The 19,617-nt window shown below is 45.2% G+C and overlaps 1 protein-coding gene across 1 annotated transcript; it reads right to left on the bottom strand.

Moving 5' to 3' along the window:
- Window positions 1-968: 968 nt before the first annotated feature.
- On the bottom strand, window positions 969-18,626 carry ACOX2 (acyl-CoA oxidase 2). Its single transcript, XM_084214528.1, has 15 exons — window positions 18,386-18,626; window positions 17,412-17,695; window positions 16,121-16,283; window positions 13,400-13,551; window positions 13,036-13,143; window positions 12,227-12,346; window positions 11,624-11,739; window positions 11,054-11,226; window positions 9,829-9,991; window positions 8,996-9,186; window positions 7,680-7,841; window positions 6,613-6,718; window positions 4,237-4,454; window positions 2,397-2,526; window positions 969-1,678 (listed from the first exon to the last, which is right to left on the bottom strand). The coding sequence occupies exons 2-15, from the start codon at window positions 17,569-17,571 to the stop codon at window positions 1,616-1,618; spliced, it is 2,025 nt and encodes a 674-aa protein (XP_084070654.1). The 5' UTR covers window positions 17,572-17,695; window positions 18,386-18,626; the 3' UTR covers window positions 969-1,615.
- Between the last annotated feature and the right edge of the window lie 991 nt (window positions 18,627-19,617).

A 19,617-nucleotide genomic window follows, 5' to 3' on the forward strand; every position in this document is an offset into this window, starting at 1 on the left:
AAATGTGAAATACAGAATACTGTTTTGTATTTTCTTTTTGTCTTTTAGAATTCTCATACTTAAAAAAACCAAACCCAACCAAACAAAAAACCTCCCACCCAAATCCTGGTTTTTTGTGCTGTGGAGTAGTTGGGGTGTTCTGGTAGGGCCCTGGTTTCTTCCATTAATGATGTAATTTGTTCCTTTTTATGTTAATCAGTTGATTCAAATATCTTCATTATAGACAAAGCTTGTGTTCTGAAAACTGCTTTAGATTGATAGAAAGATGGCAAATATTTGTACTGGTTAAAGCAGTAGGTATGGAGGGAACACAGAGCAAAAATACTCGTAGCTGCTAATAGAGTTGCCTGGTTTGTCAGCCCTTTATGCAGTGACATATATATAATTCTAACTGCAGAATGCTTTTTCTAGTGGTGTTCAAGTCAAGGCACTCAAATGCTGTGGCTTTACTCAATTTCATACAGACATTTCTACTTATCCTGGTCCCTTTGTCATAGTTATTAATAGAATTTCTGGTTATGATCTAACTTGATTGCAGCTGCGAGTAAGGGAGTTGGTGTCTGTTTCATGAAGGGGATTCTGTTCTCCCATGAAGTTCCTGTCCCAAGCAGGTGGGAGCTTTACATCCCATATCTGGTTCTGAAGGCTGTCTTGGGGGGTATTTCTCTGTCATATTTTGTCTCTTCCTGTTCATACATTGCAGGTTTTTGACTTATGTAGTAAGAGGCAGCAGTGAGAGCTGTATTCTTGCTAAGAAGGAGGGAAGAGAAGAAGAACTAATGAAGCTCAGGAAAAGATGTTTCTTTCTTGCAACATGTGGTAAGAAATATTTGTGTTAACTGGCATTGAATTATAATCACAAGATGTTCTTTCCAGCACTTAATTTATGAGCAAATTAATGACTGGCCTGGATCAGCTTGCCCTTTCCATAATTATGAAGTATAATAATTAGAGAAGCAGTATTCCAAATAATACACTTTATTGGAGCTCAAGATTTATAGAAATGAGCAGCTCTATTAATGGGAAGGTAAATTCTGCAGACTAGAGCTGGCATCAACTTTGTCTGCATCTTCATTAGGCAGGAATATTCCAGTACTGAGCAAATCAAGAGCTATTTTAATTATCAAAACAGATGCACTTTCTAATATAGTTCCTGATCGAAGAGAACAACTTGTTCCTAAAAACAAAGGATTGTGATTTCACCATGGATTTTTCAGTAAAGTTGGTTGTTTTAGGTTTTCTGAAGGCACTATATAGATACAACACACTGAGAGAGGGTTCACAGTGTGGTGGTGGTTTTTTTTCCCTCAATCATCATATAGTGGATTTAGAAAGAGAATAACAAAGTCAAATGAGAGTTTTGATGCTGTCCAGACGCTTCAGGATAGAAAACAGTGAACCCTGGACCATTCCTGACTAGACTGTCTCACAGCAGCAGGTACCACTCAGCGCTGTTGGCATCTAATTGCAAATGGCTGGCTGAGAATCTTTCATACTTGTAACTGCAAGTAAGCAACTGATTATTAATTCTGATTAGTCATTACTGATGCTTCATAAATGTACTGCTGCACAAAGAACAGGAGGAAATGTGTGCCCTTCACTTCGAACATGTTCTTCATAATTTCGATAGCATGTTGTGCAGAAGTGGCTTCAAATACCTCTCGTAGGCTGTGCTCATCTGTTCAGAAAGAGAATGTGGAAGGGAATTAATGGCAATTAAGAAGGGAAAGGCTGGTTTTTTCCCCTCAAGAACAATCTCTGAAATACATAAAGCTGCACTACTTAAAAAAAAATCAAACAACCAACAAACCAGCAGCTGCTTCAACTATGTGCAAGTCCTTTTTCCTTATAATATGTGCTGTCCTTCATAACCAGCACCCCACACTCCTCCCAAAGGGGACTGCATACTATTTAACCTCAGAAAATATGCTTGGATATGTTTGCTGAAGGCAAATGTTTAAGTGTGGAATTTCAAAGGGATACCCATTACCACAGTAAAAATCTCACTCAAGGCCAAATGAGTTTTCAAACAGAGCAATACATATTTACATCACACAAAATTTTTACATTGGTCCACAGTATGGATGAATTAAGAAAGCAAAGTGCTAAAGACCATGAAGGATCTAATTGCCTTGTTTGCCACTTATACCCTTTCTGGTTAAACATATTTAAAACCCCAAGTTTTGCACTAGTAGAAGCATTAGTGTATGGAAAATATCCTGCATTTAGTGCTGTTCCGTAATATGTAAACAGACTTTTATTTTAGCTTATTCTGTACCATGTGATACAAAGAGGAATTAAAAGATCTTATTCTTATCTCTATTGCTCTTGTTAGAACAAAAAGCAGTTTCTGCCCTGGCTGCTGTGGAGGTTGCTCAGCTGCAGTTCATCCCTACCTGGTTGGTGGGTGATTTCTGAGCCCACTCGTAGAGGCGCTGGTAAACCTGCCCGTCGTAGCTGCCCAGAGCAGAGTTCAGGCACTGGTCTGTGAAGTCAAAAGCATCCACCAGTGGCACAGCATCCTTCCTACAGAGCACAGGAGTGACATTCCTGTTACTGACCGGGTACTGCTTTGCAAGATGGGAAAATAAATCAGAGATAAAGCTGGCAGTCTCCAGGTTTCTTCTGGAAAGCTTGTGCCAGTTTTCCTCTTGTCTTTACTGGGTGGGGGGAATTCCTACTTGTTCTGATTCCTCAGAGATATCTCTAGGTGACCCTGCCTTGGCAGGGAGATTGGACTAGATGATCTCCAGAGGTCCCTTTCAACCCTAATAATTTTGTCATTCTGTGATGTTCTGCTAATGCACTGAGTTGTCTGCACTGCTGAATGGGTGTTTGCAGGGTGTTCACCCTGGCTCCATCACCCAGGCTCCATCCCTAATTCAGGACTCATTTCAGATATTTTCTCAGTAGTCTCTGCCAGTTTGTTCTTTTGATTTTTGTCTTCCTTTCATTTTTCTTATGCTGTATGTGTGTCTTATAAAATGGAATAAGGTTCCTAGTAGATTGATGTGAAGTTGCTTTGCTGATCTTCAACCTTCATCCACCTTTCAGTATTTCTATTATCTCATCATGAGGTGCTGAGCTCTTCTACTCATGTCTGTAAGAGCGAAACAACCCTGACCCATCCAAGTGCCCATCCAGTCCAGGGGCCAGTATGGACAGCCAGAGCACAGGCAGCGTCTCCTAAGCAGGAGATGGTTTCTTTTTCCTCATCCTTCCATCATCCTGGGTGTAGGAAGTTGTGCTGGCTGTACCTCACACTTGAGGTACTAGGATGCAAAGTGGTTTGCTCAAATGTCAGCATTTTTATCTTCCAGTTCCTTTTGGGGAAGAGCTGTCGGAAGGTTTGGGAAAGGCTGTGTTTTTGCTACAGACCAGGAAGTGGTTATATCCTTTCTACTAACTGTAAATACTCAATTCTTGAATCCTGTTAACAAGGCATGGACTAACACAGAAATTGCAGTGAATTCCAAAGACAACATGTTAAGCTTTTGAAAATGTTATGTTAAACTTATGACTTAATTCAGATTCTGTTATCAGTTTGAAAACTCTTGCTTTTGCCTCAGCCCTGTTCAGCCCTTGCTTATAGTGTGTTCTTGTTTCTCTCCTGGTGGCTTAGGTAAAATTTTAGATACAGTAGCAACTCCTCTGCACCATAAGTTACTATGTTCTAAACCAACAGTGAACCCTTTGTCGAAAAACCTCTGTGAGCGTTGTGTTAAGTGAAAACCTTAACTCAGAACTCAGAAGTTGGTAATAAATGGTGTCGAGCAGATGCATCTGAAGTAGCTGTAGGCAGGATTGTTTGGGTACCAGTTGCAGCTCAGCCATGGCAACAGAGGAGGCTGTATTAGCTGTGGCTTAAGCAGATTTTGCAATGTGTGATGGGTTGCTGTGGCTGCCTCCTGCCAGTGTGCTCTGACTACATATTTTCCTGCTTTCACTCTCCTGCAGATGGTAGAAAGTGTTCTTGACTTCTTAATTTATAATTTAAGATTTCATGTTACAGAACTTTAGAGATTGCAGAGGAGCTGGACACTGGGGTCTGTTTTGCCACGAAAACAAGCTCTGAGTAGATGTTTCAATCAATTTCTAGTATTGCCAGGCACTGGAAATAAAAACTGAATGAGGTGAATTGGCTGTGGAGATGTTGCCATAGGTACAGCAGCACCCTTTTATATCTAGCACAGGGATAAACTGGATAGCTGTGTGTGTCCTGCCAACGCAGCTCACCGAATGACAGCCAGGAGGTCCAGGTAGGATGCTGTGACCATGTCCATTTGAGCTGCAGATATGTATCCATCATGCAAGAAGGCTCCTGTGTTTGAGAAGATCCCGTGTAGTGCAAAGAGGTCACAGAGATGTTTCATAATCTTCTGGATGCCAGCCTTGGTCTCGAGTTTTTCCACAGTTTCTGCAAAGTTTTTCACTGCAATGTAGTGGCAGTGAGCCTGGAAAACAAATGCAATCAACAGTGAATGCACCTCAAACACTTTAGTAGGCCAAGTGACTCAAATGTTCTTGCAAAGAATATAAAACCTTTTCATTTCCCTGGCACTTCTCCAGTCTGTATCCTTTGTCTGCTGGGTGACCAGGCCTTTCACATTGATGGCTTACAGCGACAGCAGAAGACAGAATGTGTAAACAGTCAACACCATGGTATTTGTAAACTCCAGAAAACTGCTTCAGAAATCATGCTGGTACTTATTCTAAATAGTTCTGATCAATATCCCAAAGAGTTTCTGTGAAGGAAACACATTGGAATGTGCTTGTGTTGTAAGTGATTGTTGGTTGTAGATCAGGAGAAAACTTCTATTGAAGGCCTTGGGCTCATGGTACTTTGGGATGAGTGTCTACAAGGCTTCAGCTCTGGAAACACCACTGTCACAGAAAACAAACCAAATTTACCTCCCACTTTTGTGGTTTTAAGTAAACTGGTAATTTTGGGGTCACACACCAGTAGAATGTCTGACCCAGAAATGACAGAAATACTAGCAGAGGTGCAGAGATGAATTAATTAGGCTGACTCTGGCTACCTTGACACTGCTGGGGGTGGTTGGTGGTACTGGGATTTGTGTGGGTTCACCCCCCACTGCTCAGTTCCCTTCCAGCTGTAGGTGTAAGCATGCCACACCTGCAGTGCTGCTTCTCCTGCCACGGTGAAGCAGCAGAGGTAGAGGCCAGTGTGGAGTGCAGAACCTGCCTGAGTGGCCCTGAGTGGGCACTCAAGCAATTAACCTGTGTGGAGTCTGCCCAGTGCCTGAGCCACTCAGCTGAGAGCTGCCAAGTGTCAGTTCATAGAGCTGCCATACCAGACATGTGGGTGAATCTCCAGTGAAGGTATGGAATAAGAAGTAAATACAGAATTGCCCCAAGAAGGCAGCAGTATATCAAAATTTTAGAGGTATGGGGAAAATCCAAGGGGTTTGGATGACTTTTCCTGTACCTGAAATACTTAAAGAATCTTTGGGGGCCCAGATCCCATTTTCAGGAAAGTCTACCAGCAGCACTGATGATGCCACAGCCAGCCCTCTGCTTATGTTAGGCTCTTCAGAAATAGTTAATGATATTAAAATAAGTTGTGTATCTGATAGGGAGGAAGGGAGGAAGGGAGGAAGGGAGGAAGGGAGGAAGGGAGGAAGGAAGGGAGGGAGGGAGGGAGGGAGGGAGGGAGGGAGGGAGGGAGGGAGGGAGGGAGGGAGGGAGGGAGGGAGGGAGGAAGGAAGGAAGGAAGGAAGGAAGGAAGGAAGGAAGGAAGGAAGGAAGGAAGGAAGGAAGGAAGGAAGGAAGGAAGGAAGGAAGGAAGGAAGGAAGGAAGGAAGGAAGGAAGGAAGGAAGGAAGGAAGGAAGGAAGGAAGGAAGGAAGGCCTTCCCCATAACTGTAGTGGAATTGCACTTAATTGCATATTAAAAAAGGATTTTGGTTTTTGGAGACACAGCACTATCAACAGATTTAGTTTTCATTAATATTTAGGGCTTTTCTCCCCTCTTTTCTGCTTAATTCTGTACTAATTCACCCTTGTTTTAGGGAACAAATGCTGCTGTCCCAATGCTACTTCAGCTGAAAGCATCTCTTATAAACTTGAATTATCTTTCAGCAGTAGTTAACATTGCACTTATCACTGGTTTTCACTCTTTTCCCTGCAGTTATCTTTCCAGCAGATGGAAGAAGTACCAGGCATGTTTCATCCTTTGCTGTGACTCCACCAGCTTTCAGTGGAGTGGCTTAAGGAAGACTCCTGGGCACCAGAAATTCTGGATTCTTAAAAACAGATGAGTGTTGGCTGGAGATGGTGGGGTTCTGTGGCAGGATATGGGACGTCTGATTCTGCCACTAGTGGCAGCATAACTGTGAATGTATTTTTTCTCCTTTTCATTTCTCCTAGTCTTTTTCTACCTGGCCTATACAGACAGCACATTTTTCAGATAAGGAATTGCTTCTTAATACAACTTTTCCACCATGCAGACCTCAGTGACAGTGTTTGTGGTGTCTCTTAGATGCCAACAGGAAACAATAAACAGCACTGAGGTTTTAAGCTAATCATGCCATTTCTGTTGAATATTGTTTCATAAAAACAAACATCAGATAAGCAGATAAATTTTGCTAACCTTTGCAGCCTGCACCAGCTGCACTGTGCACTGGTTCCATGCATCGTGCTTTTTCACTCCAGACTGGATCAAGTCCTGTAGTTTTGCTGCTGTGCTGCTTGTGAGCCTGTAAAATTGAAAAAGCACAAAGCATCTTGTATGTGCATCCCACATGCATGAATTCACACTCAGGAGTTGTGTGTGACTGAAGTGCAAACTGGCATTTCTGACATCTGGAGTTATCTACACTCAGTATGAGTGAACTTAGATTATGCAAAATCTAAGTATAAATTGTGAGAAGAACCCAGACCACCCTGGTCCTGAAGAATTTCTGCCTTCTCAGCTTCCAGGGTAGTTTATCAGGGGTTTGGCTGATCTTTTCTTGGGTTGTGTGTGTGTAAGGAGAGTTTGCAAAACAAACAGTAATACTGGACTGCTGTCACATTATGTTTCTCCTTTTCTACACAGGAATTCAAATCCTATTCCCATTGAGGAAGCTTTTTGAAGAGTGGCTGTTTTTACACTGGTTTCAATGACAGCAGGGTTGTCTTTTCCCCTGATTTTCAGAGGTGGCACCTATACAGCCCACAACTGTGTACATAATTCTGAGATCACTCATGATATAATTTTTATTTATGTTGAGTTGCTGAATGTGTGTAGTTGAAAAGCTACAGACAGAATGAGAGGCTCTGTTCTTGCTGTGGTGTAAACTGAAAACAACATCACTTTCTCAGGTATGTGAAATTTTAAGATTCCAATAGAATTTCTCAGGGTCCAATAAAAATTTTACTGGATGGCAACTCAGTGATGTGGTCTGGGATTTACTTTAATAGTGCCACCAACTCTGTGAAATGTAGTTGTTTGGTAGCACGTAGCTTAAAAACTTCTGAGTGTGAAAGCTTCATACTGAACATCTGACATGGCTGTTAACTCTGTGTAGCCTTCCTTTTCTTTTTCAGGAACAGATGGTACCAATCCTAGTTTAACTTATTTTATTTTACCTCCCTTTAAAGCAAGGAAGAAGCTGAGCTCTTAACACATTTCTGATTTCAAAGAGAGAAATTTTGTCTCCCATCCTCTGTACTGACCTGATTGCCACGTGTTGATAGGCCTCAGTGTAAATATCTGGACTGAGAAAATCCAACTTGTTCTTGGCTGGACACTTCCCATGTTTCACTGCAGCCAGATAAGTGACAGATGATGGCACAGGCTGGCCAGCACTGGCTGCCATGAAGCACTTAATCAGGAACCTGGGAAGAGGGTAACAGTCAGAGCAGGGGATGGTAGTGATCTCTTTGTAGCAAACAGACATGCAAAAAGTTAAGTGGGCTCAGGTGAGGAGCAGCAAGGTGTGACCCATCCCATCAGTGACCCAGAATGGACTTGAACAAGTAATGACCTTTTGTTTTGTATGTTACTCACAGTAACCTGATCTGTGGAGGGTCTCAGGGGGGGCCTGTCTGCCTTATTAAATACCACAGCAATCCATAATGATATTTTTTTCAGCAGAAACTTGCTGTGGCTATTGGCAGTCTCAGCAGTGTAGTGATTAGATACATTATCAACTTTGCAACCTGAGTCTCAATGCTCTGGAGCTTTAATGGTGATTTGGCCTTACTCTCTGTGATCCCCAACACACAGTCACATTATGTTAACACATGAGAGCCTTGGAGAGAGTTTATAAGGAGCATTCCCCACTCCCTTATTTTTTTGATACCTCTGTTATGAGCTAGACTGACCAGGTCTGGAATTAAAAGGGTACAGCATTTCTCTTGACTTTGCTGTTGATCTTGCAAAAAGCAGTAATGAGTGCAGAAATGTCTGCACGGCAGCACAGAGCTATGTGGTGGCTCTGACCCTTGGAAGTGCCCTGGTTTTCTCCTTCTAGTAAAAACAAACATTATTAAAAGTTCAAGCAGCTGTAGTTTCTTTACCCTGTGTTTCATCTACTCTTGATAATCATGAGTCTGCATGTTTGGAGGAAAGTGATGTTCTTGGAGCATGACTCATCCACTTTCAGTATCCAAGAACTTTGCTTCTTCTGAATCAACCCCACTTTACCAATATTGCATTACATGGCACCATTGTCACCTTGGTTGCTTAAAAAATTACCCACAAAACTTTCACAGCAATACCTTTGCTGTGCTACCAGGCAAAGAGGAAAATGAGGTTATGCAGAACAGCACCTGCATATATCCCCAAACCAAAAATAGAAGAGATAATCCTGTTCCCACACACTTCCATGCTTGTTAGACTGAAGGCATGAATAGTTTATGTCCTGAGCTGTATTTTTAGATGGTGCTGTGAGAAAGGAGTAGCTGGTTTTACTGGTTTTGGAGAAGAAGTGGTAAAGGCTGAATAAATGAGGGGGCAGACTTTTAGATGAACATATTTGAATTGTTACCTGGCAGTTTGCAGGAGCAAAATGGTGTTTTCCCCTTCATAAATACAAGAGGCAAGTATTTTAGTGTACAAGGAAGGCAGTCCACTCAGCAGGGAGTAGCCATGGCCCCCACAGGCCCGGAGACAGATCTCCACTCCTGCCGTGCAGTGCTGAGTGATCACGGCTTTAAAACCCGAAGATAATGCATGCAGCTGTTAAAAAAAGGAGAGAAAAAAAGCAGAGTATTACCAGTGGAATCCTCAGAATAAGTTCCTTTTTTAAATTTTGTGTAATATCTGGGCATGAAATCCCTGTCAGATTCCCCTTTGAATGCTGGTAGCACCCAGTTCCTTGAGCCTGACTTTTGGTGTCTCTCTGGGATGGTGCAAATGCTCCTGCTGAGCACACTGTAGTCAGTTTATGCATTTTTGGGTTTCTCTCAGCCAGTTCTGGCTTTGGCCACCTTTGTTCAGAGTGTGTTTTCATTTCAAGCACCTAATTGCAAAATATTCTGTTTAAAAAGTCACATTTTGGTTTTGGCTCAGATGTACGTGCATGTGCACTGGAGCTGAAGTTGTGTAATAACACTGTGCCACCAGCTACTTGGAACGAGGTTTTGGACATGCTTTTCAAGGACTTTTCACTCTGCAATGGTTCCCAAAACAAAAAGTTTGGGGTGGTACAGTGAATGCTGTTGCTGACTGGTTGCAGATCTGGGACACATCATTTGAGCAATTAGTGCTTCCTCTTTCTCCAGTTCTCTAGTGGTGAGAGGAATGCTTGTCCAATTTGCTAAAGTACTTTAACATTTAGGGAACAGAAGTGCTGCATGAGTTAATCCTGCTACAGCTCACCTCTGGCAGCACGTCAAAGTTCTTCCTCTGGATCTCTCTGTACCCCCTGTCGAATAGCTCCTGCAGGTAGTCATTGGTGAAATGAAAGGCATAGGCTGCTGCCAGCTGGGGCAGCAGTTTCTCTTGCTGAGTCTGGTAGTCAAGGATTTTTGCTTCTTGTTCCCTGTTGGAAGACAGCTGATGAAGCAGGGAGAGTGTGGACATGGGCATAGCTACTGTTACTTTACCTGCTGCAGAATGAAAATGGCATTTTTCACTACCAAGAAGCAGTGTGTGAACAAGACTGAGCTGACAGTGTGGCAGCAAATCTGTCCAGCTTGCTGAGCTGTTGGAGAAACAAACCCTAAAAAGCCTAACAGTGTAGAAAAGGCTCTGTGTGGTCAGTCACTACAGAGGGGAACAGGGACTGCAGGAGAGGATGAGAAGGAGGCCTTCAAGGACAGCAAGCTGTTAGGTGTTCCAGAAAAGACAGTGGCATTGCACCCTGATAAACTTTGGCTTTTTAAATGGAATCTTTGTGGCCCTGTGCACAGAAATGTCTCCCTGAAAATACTTGAGTCTGAATTATTTAAAGTTTTCTGAGCTGTTTTTGGATGTTCTTTATCACTTCTGTGGTTGGTACATTTAGGACATCAATCAATGGAATTGGTTATTACAATAGTTCATTCTGCTGTGCTCTTCTGTTTGGTTTGTGTTTGGACTGAACCATGTTTTCACTAGGATCTTCCTGCTTTTGAAAAGATATTTAAAAGGAAATCTTTGTAATCCATTCAAATTAACATATTTCTTTTAAAAAAATGGGGATTCAACACTGAATACAATTCAGTCCTTAAAGTTTGAATATTAGATTTCTGGATGTTGGAAGGTATTTTAATGTCTCATCCACTAGTAGGACATTATGGAATAAGAATCCAGCAACTTGTCCATTTTGTCTGGATTCTGCTCAGTTATGGGATTACAGGGGAAGGCCAGTTATAGAAGAATAAGTTGCCTGTGTGAGCCACTGACGTATTCAAAGTATGAAACTTATCTTGGAAAGAACTGTAAACATTCTCTTGTACTTTGACTGGAGCTCGTTAATGTAAATAACGGGGAAGCATGTTTAACATGCCCTGTCTGGGCCAGGAAATCAGCCAGAGATGGCCTGAAAGATAAAACGAAGAGAAGAAATACAAACTGGCATGGGGGAACACAGTCCCCTTCCTAGTGGGATGCATGGCATTACCCAGGCTTTAGCTTGGACTGCCGGCGAACCACCGAGTAGCGGATGGCGATGGTGCAAGCCTTCATGAGGGGTGTCAGAACCTCGTCTGAAATGAGCGAAATGCGCACGGTCGTCATTGTGAAATAATTAATCTGCTGTGACCCCTGTCTTACATAGGTGCCATCTGGTCGAACCTAGAGCAGAGAGAGGCTGTCAGATGCTGCCTTAGTCAGTATGACTGTGGATGTGTAATCGCTATGCACGGAATAAAATTAACATAAAAATCCTTCACTGAATGCAAACAATGCTTTTATGTGTGATGGATGAAAGACATCCATTTGAAGAGACAAACTCTTACTGTTTGTGGCAGAGGTAGGTTCTGCCTGCTCTATGATCCCCAGCTTCTGAATGTGGAATTCTTGATGCTGACTTTCATTTAGGATTCAGGTACCTTCTGCCCTTGGTAAAACCTCAGAGACTTGCTGACACTCAAAGGAAGATTTTTGTCCCAAATTTAGACAGGTCCCTGTTGTCTCTTTGGCTGTGGAATGAGAGTCTGACAGCAAGTTTGTGATGTGAGTCCACACATACCTCACAAAACTTGCTCAGCATGTTCTCCCTGGGGACGCGCACGTTCTTCAGCAGGAGGTAGCCATTGTCAATGTGCTCAAAATTCATTTTGGGACCGATGTCTCCTACAGTTATGCCTGCAGCAGGAGAAAACACAGCCTGCTTACTTCCACTTGAACTTTTTCCTCCCCATTTTGTGTAAGGATGGGGACCTCCAAAGAAGGGCATGGTCAGTTCTTCCCCAGCATGGGTGATCTTGCCCGAGGGGTGAAACGGGCATTCAAATGCCTTGTAGTATTATGTTTGTAGTAGTTTGTAGTAGTTTGTTTCCATGATCCATTGACAGATGGAGTGTGCTGGCTGGGGTCAGAACTGAGGTGTTAATGCAGAGGTGCTCAGAGCAGCCCAGGCTTCTGGTTATGTCAAGGGCTTGGTCTGGATATGGCTGAAGATATGTTAAATTTCCCTTCAGATCACAGGGTTGGGGTTAATGATAACTACACCTTGACTATCTCTCTTGGCTTGGTTTTGGCAATTATAACTCACCCTGGGCCCAATGAAAACATTTAAGGGCAAAATAGGCAGAGCACCTGCACAAGTGCTGCAGTGTCTGGGATTATTTACCTTGGCAGGGGGAATGGTCCTGAAGGCTGCGTATCTGCACGATGAAGGGATGGATGCCATAGCACTTCCCATGGATGTACAGCTGAGCAAAGACCACTGTGTGGGTTGCTGATCTTCCCACTGTGAGAAGAAAAACAGCCCCATTCCCTTAAGACAAGGTACAGCACAAACACAGTTTAGAGAGGTCAGCACTAATTATGTGTTGGGTCTTAGGTATAGGTCAGCACAAGTGTGTGCTGGAAACCTAAATCAGCCTGCTCTTAGCTCTCAGAAGTTGCACCATCATTCTGCCTCTGTTGCTGCCCATGAGGCTTGGATTAACAGTTTTGTAACAGAATATGAGAAAAAATAAACTGTTTGAGCTAATGTAGTGGTGAGAGTGGGAAGTGCTGTGGCTGTTGCAGTGACTCCAGTTATTTTCTGTGAAATACCTTCCTGAAGGGAGCAAAGAATTTCACACTTTAATCCTTTATGCTGAGACTGTCTGATGACTCGAATCCTTTATGCTGATGACCTCCCTGCAGTTTTTGGTTGTCTGAGTATTATTTAAAAAGAAGAGAAGTTTTATTCTTGAAGAGGCAAGAGCTTTCCTGAGTGAAGTTCTTCAGCCTGCAACCCAAGGGCTTTTGTAGATGATGGTGGCTTCTTTGTGGCCTCTGAACTTGGACAACCCCTTTACTTGTACTTGCTTGTCCATGTGAGTATCTTTTATTGAAGTCTTCTGCTAGCACCTAGGCCCTCAAACACAGAACTTAACTAGGGTAGATGGAGTAACTGAAGGAGGCAAAAGATATTTTGTGTGTACTTACTGTCTCCAGGCCACCACTTCATGGCAGAGATCTTTGGTGTGTTCAGTACAAACTCCTGAGTAGCAGTATCAAAGACTGCTGTTGTTTCCAAACCTTGAAGATAAGTGCCTTTAAAAAAAACAAATTAAAAAAGTATCTATTATCTATCTCCTGGCATATCACAGGGATGGGGAGAGCAAAGGATCCCTGGAAGCTGGCTGTGGGTATTATCAGGGTTTTGTGGTTACCCTTCGATGAGAACCATGAACGAGAACCCAACCACCCCCATCCCAGTAAAGATGGACAGTTAGGAGTCAAATTCCCATGGGAATCTGGGCTGCAGGCTTGTGTCATAGAGGAAAAGCTGTTTTCCCTGCAGCCTTACCGTGTCCCAGTTCAGTCTGGGCGTAGCTCCCAATGAGCTTGTGCTGGGTGGCGAGCGGAATCCACTTGGCAATTTGTTTGTCCGAGCCCAGCACTGAAATGCTTCTCATGAAGACGCGGTGAAGGAGGAACGCGACGTCTCCTGACAGTGCCCTGCAGAGAAGGCACAAGGGCAGTTTTTAAGGGGAGGAAGTTCCAGGCATGTGATGAACGAGGCAGTGGCACTGCAGTGGTCACCAGACAGTACCACCTGCTGCCTTCTGATTTCTGCCTTGTCATACCTTGCCCAGCACCCAGCCTCAGCACAGTGTTGCAGGAAAAGTGCCCTTCCAAGCTGCTTTTGTCTCTTCCTTCATAACAGAGTTTGCATATGTGTTGCTTGCTCATTTCACTTGGTCTTGGAGGAATTATCTGTTCTGAGTAGCAGATGCTGAGCTAAAAGCACAACCCAGCTCCAAAGCTCCTGACACTCTGTGAGCATTTTATATTTTTATTTTACTTCAGAGGATTTTTTTTCTTGATGATTTAAGGCAGATTTTGAAGCTGAACTAAAAAGAAAGAACAAAAGAGCACCCTACTTGAAAAACCCCAAACCCTAGCAATTCACTGTGAGGCATATTAGACTGAATTATGCATGTAGGTATCTGAGACCTGGATTTCCTGAACCTTCCCATTCCTATTCTGGAGAAATACCATGGTATGTTTGGTTTGTTGTTGTGCTTTTTGCTGTTTGTTTGCTGCCTTTTGCTGTCAGTGAACAATACTAGGGGTTCATGGACATTTGTCCTGAAATCAGATGTTATTTTCTTGTAGAAAAATGAAACTACATCCACGTAATCCCTGGTCCTTCACCATCACCATCTGCATACATCCTAAATTCCATCCTACTATTCCAGAAACTGTGTATGAGAACTTGGGTACAGTGATTGCCAGGGTGCAAATGAGAAATTTATTTAAGCTTTTTTAGTGTGTAAGAGATAATAAGAAAACATGAGGAATATGACTATATCCCTCTTCCTGGAATTCCTCAGAACATGGGTGAATCACCTCACAGATACAGGTACATGTACAAGTGAGTGCCTGTGCTGTTCTCAGCAGCTGAGTGGCTGTTAGCACATTGCTTTACTGCAGTGCTCTAGAGAGCATCTCCTTTCACATAGATACCTTCTGCTGTTAACAAATGACTCTGACCTTTCTTTTATACTGGCCCTGAGAGAGAATTAATCATGCTGAAACAGTGTGGGGGGGAAATATGAACAAAGAAGTTAAAGGAAAATAGCTTTGATTAACAGAAAATGACTTAATGAATCCTTGGCAGCCTGGCCAGAAATATTGTTCCTTTAGCTGGGATTTGAAAAGCTGGATTTTAAATTGTGTGAGTGATTCACTGTGCCTGGCACTGGGAGCCAGGGTTCTGCCATAAGAGCTTGGTGCTCACCTGGAGTTCCATCAAGCAAGAGCTGCCCTGCCAGACAGCTCTGCTCCTCATCCAGCAAATGGGACAACACAGGGCTGGTCCTGCTGCAGCCTTTGGCATCAGGGAGCCTGATAAAAGCACACCTGGGTGGGATTTTTTTTTGCTCTGAGGGAGCAGTGGAGAGCTGCTTTTTAATGGGAATATAATGATCAGGTCCAAGAGCTCTTGATGGCACATTTCCTCCTTCATTAGTTCCATTTGCTGTAAGTGGTGAAGAGCTCAGCATAAAAAATTATCATCTTTCGTATGATGGGGACAACTTTTTAGCAGGGCCTGCTACCACAGGGCAAGGGGTAATGGTTTTAAATTAAAAGAAGGTAGATTTAGACTAGACATAATGAAGAGCTCATTTTCAATGAGCATGGTGAAACAGTGGCACAGGTTGCCCAGAGAGCTGGTGGATGCCCCCTCCCTGCAAGCATTCCAGGTCAGGCTGAACAGGGCTCCGAGCAACCTGATCTATTGAAGATGTTGTTGCTCATTGCAGAAGGCTAGATGGATTAGATGACCTTTAAATGTCCTTTCCAACCCGAACTGTGCTATGAGTCTATGAAATGCCAAAAATTGGCTCCGAGTGTCAGCAGTGCTGTGTAAGGGACAGGCATTGCCCTTCTGAGTGACACTTCTGAACTTGCACCTTCCTGCTGGGTATGTGACCCCACCAAGCAGACAGTGTGCCCTGGGCAACAGCCAGCCAGGAACTGACTGAGCAAAGGGGGAAAGGAGGGGCAAGCAATGGAAATGTGGAGCTCAACCCCACATGAAGTGTTAAGAAAACTTTTAAAGGAAAGGACTGTGAAAATATTTTCTTCTCATTTACCTACAAACTAAGGTTAGTTTTCTCCTGTGTTTTCTAGATACACAAAATGTAATCTTTAATTTATTTAGAAGTCAGTAATGTAACTGAAACAGTACCACTTCCACTTCTAGTTATACATTTAAAAATGTCTAAGGGGTGAAATGAGAGCTGCAGCACAAGTAATGAGGTTGCTGAAGTGGAAATCTCATGTTGTGGTTGTGAACTGCTGTGATCTATCACACTGTACCCATGTGCTGCTCTCTGAGAAGTTCCCAGTCATGCACCACCATTCTCCCTTTTCCTAAGTGTGCTGCTGAAGTAAAAACCTGCAGCACATTTTTATCCAAACCTAATCTGTCAGCTGTTAGCCTTTCCCAGCCTTTGCTAAAACTGATTCTTTAACAAAAAATTAGTTGTACATAGGAAAAAAAAAAAAAAGAAATCACCTGTAAATGTACTTATATTCAGGTCCGTTATCAGTCCATCCCATCTCATGCATCTTTTTCTGGAGATGAACAGCCTTCCTGACTGCTGCTTCGTACCTCTCATTCTGGGTCTGGAAATACTGATTTTCTCTGCTAAATTCAGGGTCAGATTCGATAGCTTCCACTGCAAAGCAACACAGAACAGTTGGTTCTCCTGGGGCTGGGGAAGTGCAGGCAGTGTCTTGAGCCACATTTGGGAAGAGCATGCAGGACTGGACTCATGGATACTGATGCTGTGATTTTTCGGGTGCTTGCAGGCAGGTTTTGTTTTGCCAGTTCTGGCTGCCATGGCTGTCACATCTAACTCTGAAAAGCAGCAGGTTTGGGGAAGCACAAGGGGAACTGAGTGGGCCTGAGAGGGGTGGTGACCCTGCAGGGTAAGGCACCCTCCCTGGTCAGGGTGGGAGAGGTGATTTCTGGCAGAAGATGCAAAGGATCCCTCTGCCTCCAACTGCTGTGAGGGCAGTAAGGGCTGTGGTGAGCTGCATTTTAACTAGGCTGTGGTGAGTTGCATTAGCCAGAGGGTGGATTATGGCTGGAGCCTGCTGGGTGTCCTGCTGGGGATGTTACCAGCCCACTGCACTGTTACACAGTTTGAACACTCCCCTTGTCCATTTTGCCTTAAAACCTTGAGTCTATTCATGTGGAAGGTTATACCGAACTCCAGTAGCACTGTGAAGAGGGCAACCCCAGTGGCTGTGCTGTTTTCCTCTGGTAAGTGTATAATATGGATGCAGTTACAGAGACAACAGCGAGAGTTTTTCCTCTATTTCTTTTGAGCATCAGTCATTTTTTGGCACACCCATCACGAGTGAGAGCAGCTTAGCCTGGCTGAGCCAACCCACACACGAAATTCCCCTGGATGAGCCCGACGTGCCAAGGAGGAAAGCTGGCTGTGGTTCACATGTGATGTGCATTTCTTCACAGCAGCACCAGCCCCTGCACGCACTTCCCTCACACATGGATGCTCGACCCTCAGTTCGTGTATTCCAGTTTAACCAGTCTTGCCAGAGACAGGGGATGGGAGCAGGGAGAAGGAAAAGCTTTCAGACAGCAGGAGTGGCTGCGGAGGAGTCTTATTGATTTACATCAAGAGAAGACTCCAGCTCCACACTCCCACTTTTTAAAGAGATGAGGGATAAGCAGATGCCCAGGAGCACAAAACCCACTGTGCTGCGAAGGAGCAGCAGAGCAGCAGGACACAGGCATGGCCTGTGCCAGCCCCCATCAGGGCCTCGTAAGGGTCACTCACCCACTGCCCTCCGTATCTGTGTCTGCTCCGCGCCGCCGTCCAGCAGGGCTGTGAGCCTCTCCACGCTGAAGGAGGCTGTTTGCCGCTCGCTGGCAAGGTCGGGGTTCACGCTGCCGAGCACTGAGCCCTGACAGTGCTTGCTGGTCTCCAGCAGAGCCATCCCAGAGCCTGTGCTGCTCTGCAAAGGGACAGGGCTCCTCTGGCACTGGCACCCGTCACTGGATGACTGATGGAGGCGTTGGCACAGCGAGGTTTGTTTTGGTAGGTTGGCCAAGATGTTGTACCTGCACAAGGGTTGTGTGAATATTTAGGTGTTATCCTGTCCTCATTGCAATGGACAGTGGAGATTTATGGCACTTTGAGGAACTCAAACTACGGGTTTTATGACATATTTTAAAACATAAAATATTTTTCTTTTCCCAGTCTGTCTGTATTCTATGAGAATTTAATGCTGCAATATCCCACTGTGTTAATGTTTATGGGAGTTTCTGGCCCAGGGCTCACAGGCACTGGTGGCTTTGCCTGTGCTGCCTCTGCCCTTGGGGCTCAACCCCTAACCCCATGTTAGTGAGACTGGTCGCAGGACACTAGTAAAAACAAAAGCCGTAGTGAGTAGAAAATAAATCAGATTCTTCCTGTGAAGAGGCTGCTGCCTTTCCGAGCATCAAATTACTTTAAGAAATACAGACTCTGGAAACCACTGCAAATGTGTCATTAATTCCTGCTTTTTCCGATCTGAATATCAGAAAAAGACTTGAGTGTCTTTAGTCCAAGGCGCCTTGCAGCAGAGATAAAAGCCCCGGGGCAGCGCGGCGGGCACACACGGCCGGGCTAACCGGACGCTGCCCTTGAGCTGTCACGGGGAGCGCGGGGCTGGGCGCCGGGGACGCCTCGGCCTCAGCTTCCTCTTCCGTGAGGCTGCGGGAGGAAAATGCGATTCCTTCCTCTCCGTGCGGTCGCAATCCCCCACGTACCTCGTTTCGGGCGTCCTCCGTGGAGCCGTCCGGCTGCTGCCTCCTGCCTGGGCCGCGGCTCCCGAGCCCTGTGCGGGGACCTTGTCCCCGGAGCCGGCGCCGCGGGCCGCGGGTGTTCCGGGGAGCGCTGACCTCTGCAGGCCGGAAAATCCCACAGCCCCAGCGCTCGGAGGGCTCTGCGCTTCCAAACGGGGCTGCTTCTGATCCGCTAAGGGCGGCTGGCACCTTGGAGATTGCTCTTCCAGCTCCGTCCCCAACAGAGACCCTGCCCTTTTCCTGGTGTTTTAAATTTTGGTTTACTGTTTTCGTAGCGTGCTCCGGGTGGAGAGCAGTACGCTTGGGGCTGGCGCTGCTCCTTGCCTGGGGCTTTGACGTGCTCAGCGTTTCCCCAGCTGTGCCAGGGCACTGCCCTCAGCCCTTCCCGCAGCTCGAGGTGCAGGCCCGGGCGCGGGGCTGCGCCGGGGGCCCGAGGGAGCCTGGCACGGGGATGTGCGCCCTCACCTCCGGCCGTCCGGAGCCTGTCCCTGCTGGGGCTGGTGGGCAGGAGATGGGAGCTCACGTCCCTCACACCCCGCTGAACCCTGGCTATAGCAGGACGAGCCTGACGGGAGAGGAATCTAGCAGAGGATCCCCCTGGGCACGGCCCGTCGATGGGTCTGTGCTGCCGCTGAGACCCACGCTGGAAACTGCTTTTCAGGGAATGAGGTTCCCATTTCAGAACGCTTGCTTTAACATGGGAAGTTAAGCAAATGTTGGGACATCGGATGTAGTTTTGGGTAACGATGATTTTAAGCCTGGAGCTGTTTGTTGAACCAAGCCCAGCAGCCACGAGGAGCAGCAGTCAATGAGAGCAGCCAGCTGCAATGCAGTGAGTGGCTCGCAGGCAGTGGATGGTGTGTTCAGGATCACTGCTGGATTAAAGAGGCCATGTGGCTCCACCACACTCCCAGAGTGACAGGGTGTCCTAGGGATGTGCCAGTTTCTGCTCTGTACTGCACAGTATCACACCCCACAGTGACTCGGGGTCATGACTGGTGGGGAGGCAGTACATCCTTCTGAAGTGCTCTGTGGGATTTTTCCATTTGTTCTTACATTTCCTTCTGCTGGAGGCAGCAGTACTTGGCCTTGTGCTTCTTGACTGCTGTTTGTAATTCAGCGGGTGGGTCTGGCTCTCCTGAAGGGAAGGTGAGGGATGACAGATTGGAAAAAGCCTGTCCCTGAATCTCTTTGCA

This window comes from Fringilla coelebs (assembly GCF_963513975.1).
Source record: "Fringilla coelebs genome assembly, chromosome: 13".
NCBI lineage: Eukaryota > Metazoa > Chordata > Aves > Passeriformes > Fringillidae > Fringilla > Fringilla coelebs.

Excerpts from the sequence above, each read along its gene's own strand:
- ACOX2 (XM_084214528.1), bottom strand. The coding sequence starts at position 17,571 with ATGGCTCTGCTGGAGACCAGCAAGCACTGTCAGGGCTCAGTGCTCGGC. Across the intron at positions 7,842-8,995 it reads TTGCTCCTGCAAACTGCCAG|GTTCCTGATTAAGTGCTTCA; the intron begins GTAACAATTCAA and ends CCCTCTTCCCAG. Across the intron at positions 6,719-7,679 it reads TATCAACACGTGGCAATCAG|GCTCACAAGCAGCACAGCAG; the intron begins GTCAGTACAGAG and ends TCAATTTTACAG.